At 46.6% G+C, this 9,668-nt stretch overlaps 1 protein-coding gene across 1 annotated transcript in view; it reads left to right on the top strand.

The window, feature by feature from the left end:
- The window catches only part of PCDH17 (protocadherin 17), a 256,247-nt gene that overhangs the window by 2,304 nt on the left and 244,275 nt on the right, over nucleotides 1-9,668 (top strand). Inside the window, exon 2 of the mRNA XM_015408292.1 lies at nucleotides 6-281. Within this exon, the coding sequence (XP_015263778.1) occupies nucleotides 6-281 (276 nt within the window). The remainder of the gene's footprint in view (nucleotides 1-5; nucleotides 282-9,668) is intronic.

The raw sequence follows: 9,668 nt of genomic DNA, 5'->3' as shown, positions 1-9,668 counted from the left end.
GCAAGAACGACATCATGCTCGTGCCCAGCGAGGGGGAGGACAGCCGGGGGCCCCTCAACGTCATGAACGTGGTCAGCAGCCCCTCCCTGGCCACCTCGCCCATGTACTTTGACTACCAGACCCGCCTGCCCCTCAGCTCGCCCCGGTCCGAGGTGATGTACCTGAAGCCCGCCTCCAACAACCTGACTGTGCCACAGGGCCACGTGGGCTGCCACACCAGCTTCACGGGGCAAGGGACTAACGTCACGGAGGCTCCCCCCAGCAGGATGTCCATAATTCAGGTAGGAATCTTTTAGGGGTGCTTTTTGTGTGTTCGCAGAGACCACGGGGGTACCGGGGGCCTAACAGCACCCCGCCTTGAGGCCTCTTCTTCTCTCTGTCGATTCCCAACCAGGAGGAGGGCTGCTCCTAGAAACAATAAAAACAGAAACAAAAAACCCTGTAGCAATAAAGCGTTACTGCACTTTGAAATAGTTGTGGGATCTAGAACCACCGTGTTAGGTTTGTGGCTTAGTGGTACAGCATCTGCTGGGCAGGCAGAAGGTCCCAGTTTCAATCTCCAGCATCTCCACCTAAAAACATCAAGTAGCAGGTGATGTGAAAGTTAAAAGCATCAAGTAGCAGATGAGATCTGGGACCCTGCCAGTCCAGAGTAGATCATATGGAGCTCAATGGACCAAAGGTCTGATTCAGCATAAGGCAGCTTCATTTGCGTGGAGGCACCCTTGCAAATATATTAGGGGAGGCGCTGTGGCACAGCGGAAGAGCCCTCCGCTTGGCACGTGGAAGGTCCCCAGTTCAATCCCTGGCATCTCCAGTTAAAAAAGGATCAGGTGGGTAGGTGATGTGAAAGACCTCCACCTGAGACCCTGGAGAGCTGCCGCCAGTCTTGAGTAGACAGTCCCAACCTCGGTATGAAGCAGCTTCATGTGTTCATCAGGAAAGGATTTTTCACCTAGAATGTTCCGTGGAGAGATGAAAGGTGGTATGAAGACCTTCTGCCACTTGTTGCGAAGTGGAGATGGCAGGCATTGTTCACTTTCGCATACACACACACACACACACATTTGAGGTTTGAGCGGAAGAAAACTTGCAGCGCACATAGCTTCCCATTTGTGCATAGAGGGAACTCCATTACAAAATGTATACTTTTAATATTACAAATGACCTATTAAAATATACGTGCCCATTAGATATTTATTTTGGACACAGAGCAGTCTCTCTTGGGACCTGCCTCGTAATTTCCCCTGATAGATAACAACATTTGGCTTAAAAAAAATGGTTGAGTTAAATTAGCAAGCATGGCCGAATGCAGCCATCGTTAAGTCCCATGAAGTCCCTTTGATAGCTTGCAGGAATGATTCAAGCACAATCTTAACCCTCCCATTTAAATCGATGGGATTTGACAGTGCCTCGTTGTGTCTGGATTGTGCCTTCTATCCGTAGTTGCAGTGTAGGAGACGGAAACTAATTACGAGAAGATACATTATGCCACCAGTTGACAAAATCATATTTCTGGTTGGTCTGCTGTCATCTTTTGATAGGTAGGAAAAGGTTTAGAAATGGTTCACGCATGCATGACCTCTGCTAGGGAACTGGATCCAGGGGTGACCCGCATGTGTGACTGTTTGCACATCACTCTGTTCCCAGGGTTGGAGATTTTGGCAGACATTCCACAATCAAATGCAGAGAAATTGGGTGTTATGCAAGGGTGTGAATCTGCCTTCAAATGATTTTTAATTTGTCTAAAAAAAGATCACAGGGGTCACACTGTGCCTTAAATTATGCCTCTTGCTTTGGAAGCGAAGGCTGTAAAATAGATGCAATCCTTCCAGAATTTAGCACTTTGGAGCCCCAAATTATAATAATGGTGCTGGGATTTCAGTGTATAGTAAACTCTCCAGTTGAAATTGGTGGAATCTGAGTGTGCTTGAAATCAAAAGGCCGAATTGTCTCCTTTATTTTTAGAGGTATTCTCTCCTGTCAAGGTACAATGCTATACGTTAGCTTGGGCTTACGTTAAGGAAGTTCATAATTTGTTGTACTTCAAGGTGACCCCCCCCCCCAAAAAAAAACAACAAAAAGTTTTTTGAGGTTATCACCTCAAGGTCCCACTATAGTCCAGTGTTTTTAATGGGATTGTTCTAGATAAACTGGGTTGTGTGGATTGTGGCCCACCAACTTGGTCCCCAACTCTCCGAAGGAAGAGAGAACTTAATGAGTGTCACTGACAACAAAGGTGTTTCATGGGGATGCATGTCAAAGTCCGTCTATATATTATGAAGAAAGGTCGGGGGTGCGATGAATTCTGGACTGCACCACTTCTGAGCAGGAGTATGGGGTGATCTTATTTTGGAATGCTTCTCCTTCCCGGGGGTGTGTGTGGGGGGGTATGAATGAATTATCCCTGCACGTAGTACATTTATACACCAGGAAGAATATCCCTAGTATGCAAGAGAGGGGATTCAAAACTCTGACCCCCCCCCCCAAAAAAAATAATGAGGTGTCACAATCCAGAATCCCACCACCCTCTTCTGCAAATTAAGTTTTTGTGGCCCTGATGGAGAGGAGAAATTGGCTGGTGCTCATTTGGTTTTTTGGATCCATAGTAAATGTTGGAGGATCATTTACTGCAATGTATTTCAGGGGAGGCTGTGGACAAATATTGTATGTTTTATTCCCCCCCAGCCTTGCACTGCTTTTCCTATGTTGTACTGAGCCACAAGGGAATGATCCGAGGGTACCCCAAGTGACACCGATTCGTTTTATGCTCATGGAAGTTGTCCTTGGTTCATTGAAAAGAGATCTGAAATGGGTTTCAGTTCTGTTTTTTTACTGTTCTCTGTCCACCTACCTATCTCTGTAATCCTGTGCCTGCTTATTTGGGATCATGCTTCACTGTGAGATTTACACCTGAGTAAACAGATGTGGGGATCTGGGTGCGAAAGCTACTTCCCAACCTTCCTCTCCTCACACTTGCATGGGACTGAGAACCAGAACCCAGGGCAGGGATGTACCGATAGGAGCGGTCTGGATTCTCAGTGACTGGAAGCTGTTGGAGGCAGGGGACAGGGTCAGCCCTGGCCCGTCTCCGTGGCTGGTGGTCCTTCCCCTCTCTCCTGGGCAGAGGCGTGGCTGCCATTCATTCATTCATCTGGGGTACAGCAGGGTGTGGCATTTGGGAGCCACGTGGCAGCAAAGGCAGAATTCTGCCCTCAGCCTCTTTGTTGACCTGGACACCTTAAGGATTGGGATGGCCTTGGGTTGCCAACCTCCAGGAGGAAAGAAAAAAACAAGAAAAACAAGTACAAATAAATTGCAAGTACAAATAAATTTATCAGTTACAGTGTGAACAAAATTGATAAAGGATCACAATTTGTTTAAGGCATTCACAAACTCCATTAGATGAAGAGATCAATACACAGTTCCTATTGTTGATTTTAATCTCTTGGAATTACAGACTACACAGCTCAGTTGCCCTGGAGAAAATGGCTGCTTTGGAAGGTGGACGCTAGGGCATTATAACCTGCTGAAGTCCCTCCCCTCCCCAAATCCCACAGTCCCCCAGTTTCCATCCTCTAAAATCTCCAGGAATTCCCTGACCTGGAGTTGGCAATCCCTAGAATGGTCTTTTGTGTACATTACAGTTACATGCACAAAAATTACAGGGAGATAGATTCCTTCTGTTTTGTTTTTTTTAAAGCCTTCCTTTAATGCCCACCGTAATGGTTGGGCGTCTTTCTAGCAGAAAATATCCTGAGGACAGAAAGTGGGGGTGGAGGAGGAAGATACCCAATAAATGGCAGCTGTTGAGCTTAAGAAGACTGCAGTTCTGAATCCTGTAGATTTTTTCTTTTAATGTAAGTAGGGGTTTGTGTGTGCAAGGGGGGGGGGACGACGTTCCCATCTTCCCATGCAAGGTCAGTGTGAACTGTTTCTCAACCCACTATTGAGTTGTATCCCAGAAACAATTTCATTTTATGCTTATCATGGATGTGTGTTGCTATCAATTAGGTGAGCAGAGCGATACTCAGGATCTGAAATTGATTTTAACAAAAAGTGACACTTAGAGGAAGAAGATTAGGTTAGGGCAGAACTGGAGGTAATTTGATTTATAATTCATGCATTTAAAATGGGTATTTTTGTCTCTTCTTTGGGCTAGTGGCACTCGTTTAAGTCATGTCTTTTTAAAAAATATGAAATGGAGTAGCCAGAATACCAAAAGCAAAACAAAAAAACATGCCTTACCCCAAGTGCTTTCTATCCAGTGTAATAGCGATTTAAATATTGAGAATTATATTTTGCTAAAATGATATGATACCTGTCTAAAGCAAATAATGCAAATAGTACTGGTCCTAAATGAATAAGGATTTTAATGTAGTGTGAAATCCCAGTTGGTAAACATGATTTTCTTCTCTTAAACAGTGTATGCTGTGTATTATTATTACTATTTGTTCTGAGATCTATATAAAATTGCAAGAGGCATTTCCTCCCTTAAAAAAGGTGTTCTGTGGTTTCTGTAAAATTCTAACCATCCTGACTGTGGAAGGCCGTCATTCTAACGGTACCTAGTAGGCGTGCAGAAGTTATAACGGGTAGGTAGCGTAAATGTTCAACAGTGGACTAATGCCTCCCTCCTTGGACTTCAGAAAAATCAGGATGACATGGATCTAGATTCTAAATCAGTGGTGTTCCGTGTCATCCTAACTCCACATCGCAGCTCCACCGAAGTTCAAATTACTGCTTACGTATTTTAGAAACAATTGAATATTGCAATTTAAGTGGTTGCAGCGTAGCATTTCTGCAGGCTGTGGGTAAGAGACTCACTTGGAAAGAGGCTGAACAGTTCCTTCCAGCCCACCCAGTTAGTCATGAAGACCTGAAGTGCTGGTAGGGTTGCCAAGCCTAGGCTGGGGAATTCGTGGAGGCTTAGAGTCCTGGGAAGGGGCAGGGTCTGGAGAGGGACCTCTGCAGCACATCATGCTGTAGAGACCACCCCCCAAAGCAGCCTCCCCTCCCCAGGGGAATTGATCTCTGTTGTCTGGAGAGGAGTTGTAATTTCAGAACATCTCCAGCCCCTACCTGGAGGTTGGTAAACCTAGCTCCTGGCAAGAGGAAGAACAGAGACAAAGCTTTTCTTCCTTCCTTGGCCATGGAAGCTACTGTGGCTTAGAAAGCTTTGCCTCCTGAATTTGTTCCAAGTTGCCGGAGCCCTGCTGGACAGATCCTGGCCACCTTCCAGGAGGCAGGTCAAACACGGCCCAGGACACACACCCCCTTGTTATAAAGAGGAGCCTGCCTCTCGGTAACATCCTTCCGGTGCACCAACCTGCCTATTTATATTTGGAAAACTGTATTATGACTCGTGGATAGTTTTCCATCAAAATCCAAAGTCTGGGAAAAGCCTGTGTTTGTGTGTGTGTGTGTGTGTGTGACGTGCTTTCCTTAGGAGCCACCCCCTCCCTGCATAATTGTGTGCTATGGCTATGGTTGCCATTCTCCAGGTGTTGCCTGGAGTTCTCCTGGAATTGGGGCTGACATCCAGGCTACAGAAAACAATTTCCCTGGAGGAAATGGCAACTTCAGGAATTGTATCTCTGTGGGACTCCTCCTCCTCCTCCCCAACTCCTCCTTCCCCAGGATCTTCCTGGAAATCTCCAGGAATTTGCCAAGCCAGAGTTGGCAGAGCTTTTCATGGCTTCTTGTGCTTGAGGCTTCCGGTGGGGGAAATTATACACTGTTGTCCTAGTAGGGTTGCCAACCTACAGGCGGCAACAGTTGATTTCCAGACTGCAGAGACCTGTTCCCCTGGAGGAAGTGGCTGCTTTGGAGGGTGGACTCCGTGGCATTAGACCCCGCTGAGGTCCCTCCTCTCCCCAGACACCCCCCTCTCCAGGCTCCACCCCCTGATCTCCACGAATTTCTACACCCTGCATCCAATGCTCCCTCTAAGCTGTGGAGTCTTGTGAGCAAAAATTCCACCTTGTGAGCCGGTGGCATTAAAGTTGTGAGCGAGCGATTTGGCTGCTGCACAAATTCGTTTGCTCTGGAGCCATCCATCCTGAGCTAAGGAAAAAAGTGTGAGCCGGAGGCTAGAAAACGGTGAGCTAGCTCACACTAACTCAGCTTAGAGGGAACACTGCCTGCATCCTAAACATCCCTGTAAGTCCATCGAAATCACTGTTGAACTGAATGTTCTGTTAAGTTTGGATAGTTCCCCTTTTTTGGGGGAGGGGGAACCTCTTTCTGTCCACAGAGAACTAGCTGAGGTGCTGGATTTCTCTGTGCAGGGAGACTCCCCACTGTTACCCAATACTAGGAAGTCTGAAGTATTATCAGTGCCCCTGAGTCAAGTGGCTGTGTGCATCACAGCTGGGGGGGGTGGCATAGAAAGTAAGGCTTGGTATAGTGGTTAGAGCGTGTTTGACTACAGTCCTACTCCCCCCCACACACACACACACAGTGCCCAACACAGAGCGAGAACTGGGTTTGATTCCCCAGCCCTCCCCCACATTAAGCTACCTGGGTGACCTTGGGCCAGTCACAGGTCTCTCAGAACTCTCTCAGCCCCACCTGCCTCACAAGGTGCCTGTTGTGGGGAGAGGAAGGGAAGGCGATTGTCAGCTGCTTTGAGACTCCTTAAGGTAGAAAAAAGCGAGGTATAAAAAACTACTCTTCTTATAGCTCACCTTAGGCTAATCGCACAGTTTCGACCTTTCCTGCATCACAGGGTTGTTGTGAGAATACAGTGATGAAGGGAGACCCGTGCATGCTGCCCTGAGCAACTTGGAGAAAGGGCTTAATGGAAATGTTCTAGATACACAAATGTCTTAGGCCAACAGAAAGGTAAAAGCACTTCAAACGTTCTTTGGGGTGCGTTTTCAAATGCAAGTGGCTTTTCTTCACACACTGGAAATCTCCACGCGTTCAAAACTTTCAGACAAACCGTTGTTGCTGCATCACAGGGTTGTTGTGAGAATACAGTGATGAAGGGAGACCCGTGCATGCTGCCCTGAGCAACTTGGAGAAAGGGCTGAATGGAAATGTTCTAGATACACAAATGTCTTAGGCCAACAGAAAGGTAAAAGCACTTCAAACGTTCTTTGGGGCACGTTTTCAAATGCAAGTGGCTTTTCACACACTGGAAATCTCCACGTGTTCAAAACTTTCAGACAAACCGTTGTTGCTCCTAAGCACAATGCTCTATGGGATTGCCTATTTCCAAGCTTTTTAAAAATCATTATAAAATATGCCAGGGTTGGCAACTTTTCTAATTAAAAAGTGAAACAACATCCGTGTTCAGAGTAAATTTAGTTTTGCATACACTGACGGATGCACTTTCAGTCCACCTTCAATGCACTTTGCAACTGGGTTTTACTGTGCTGGGACAGCTTCACTTTCACTGAATAATGCACTTTCAGTCCACTTTGCAACTGGATTTTACATGGCGAAATCCACTTACAAACAATTGCTAAAGTGCATTGACAGTGGATTTAAAGTGCATTACTTTGAACGTGCAACTTGAAATGGCAAATCGACTTGCAAACAATCACGAAAGTGCATTATGAGTGGATTGAAAGTGCATTATTCAGTGTGTCTGAAGGCGTCCAAGAGGTCAGCAAAGACCCAGTGTAAAGAAGCCTGTTGGTATCATTTGCAACTGTAATAAATCAGCATTACTGATGGTTGACACATCTCCCTTATATATAAAAGCCGAATGGTGGTGGCACTTCTCTAGAACATTCCACACGCTCTGGAATTGGTTGGCGCCCTGGTGTGTCACTCAGAATCTTTTGCATATGCGACTTGATTGGCTTTTGCCTCTAACATTCTAAACATTGCTGTTCTGAGGTAAAATGTGTCCAATCTCCAGGTGAGGGCTGGAGATCACTCAGAATTACAACTGCTTTCCAGACGGCAGTGATCAGTTCCCCTGGAGAAAATGGTGGGCTCTGTATCCTTATATGCTGCTGAGGTGGCCCCCGTATGACAGCCAATGTGACGTAGCAGTCAGGGCTTCAGAGCACGGGAGAGGCTGCAGGTGTGTGGGGGGTGGAAAGCTGAAGAGTGAAGGGGAAAGAAAGGTAGGTTGATGATTGGCTGGGCAGGAGATAGGGTTGCCAACTCCAGGTGGGAAATTCCTGGAGATGTGAGGGATGGAGCCTGGAGAGGGTGAAGTTTCAGGAGGCGTGGGACCTCGGACAGGTACAAAGCCATAGACTCCACCCTCCAAACCAACCATTCCCTTCTGGGGAACCATCGTTGCCAATCTCCAGGTGAGGACTGGAGATCACTCAAAATTACAACTGTTCTTTAGGTAGCCGAGATCAGTTCCTCTGGAGAAAATGGTGGACTCAGTGTCATTATACCCTGCTGAGGTCGCCACAGCAAATTGACACAGAGTGTCCAAGGCCGGGGCACCTGCCCAGAGCTTCTTTCTAGAGGTCGTTGTATTTATTTCCACAATGGGCCTTTTCCCTAGTAGATTAAGAATCCACAAAGTTCCTGCAGCCCAGACACTGGTGGTTGCTAGTAATTTATTAGGAATTGGCATGCTACAAGGTCTCATGATAGGTAATACATATAGGCAGGAGCATCTGGCGCTATCGTTTTAGTGTGGGGACATAAATCCGTTCATGGTGTGCCCTTGAACCACCGGCAGCTTATCATTTCCCTTCCTGTAAAGAATCTTAAAGAAACACTTTTCATCCCATAAAAACCTTTCCCTGGCATTCCCTTCACACACCTGGTTATCCTATCATCCCACCTACTCCTTTAATAGACCTTAAGTTAAAGATCTTGTTTTCTTTCGCAAAGAACCGTATTGAGTTCTTTACTGACCCACATTTGACTCCAGAGCTGTAGGTTGCTGACCCCTGGAATGTACCGTGTTTTGGGGTTGTACCATGAATGCCTAGAAGAGTTTGCACATCACCGTAGCAAAATTGCCTGCTAAGCATCGAGGTCCTGGTCCAGTCCTCTTCGTGTGTGAATTCCCACAGGCAATGTAAATGATAGCAAGTATTTAAAGAGCTAGATCTCAGTTTCCTGGGGTGCAGATGGCATCACTTTCACACATGGGGGGCTGGGAGAGGGAAGTGTAACTCCTCCGTCAAGGAGCCCGGGTGGTACATGGTTTAGCGGGTTGCTCTGGAGCGATAGAGGGAGGGGCCATGGCTCAGTGGCAGAGCATCTGCTTGGCCTGCAGAAGATCCCAGGTTTGGTTCCCGGCATCTCCAGTTAAAAGGAAGGGGCAGAAAGCAATGTTGAAAGACCTTCCTCTGCCTGAGGCCCTGGGGAGCCACTGCCAGTCTGAGTGGAAAATACCGACTTCCATGGACCAAAGGTCTGATTCAGTACAAGGCAGCTTCATGTGTTCATGTGTGCAAATCTCCACATTGTCGTGGAGTTCCCTGGGTGATTTTGCATGAGTTACACTCAGTTTCACTTGATAATGTGGGAGGAAGTGGGATTCCTAAACTACTTGAGTGAAGACAGAATAGCCCTGTGATAGGTGCTGTGTTACAATGGTACCTTATTGGGCTGTTAATCCGGCCTACATGCTGGTTAGGTGTTGGTGCTTATGCAGATCAGAACAGTGTTTGTCTCCACAAAAAAGAATGATATTTTAGAAAGTGGGTAATAAAGCTAACTGTGCAGTCCTGCTG

The sequence above is a fragment of the Gekko japonicus genome, unplaced genomic scaffold (genome assembly GCF_001447785.1).
Source record: "Gekko japonicus isolate JY-2015 unplaced genomic scaffold, Gekko_japonicus_V1.1 scaffold295, whole genome shotgun sequence".
NCBI lineage: Eukaryota > Metazoa > Chordata > Lepidosauria > Squamata > Gekkonidae > Gekko > Gekko japonicus.
The sequence above is the reverse complement of the archived record's forward strand: the minus strand, read 5'-3'. Positions and strand labels throughout refer to the sequence as shown.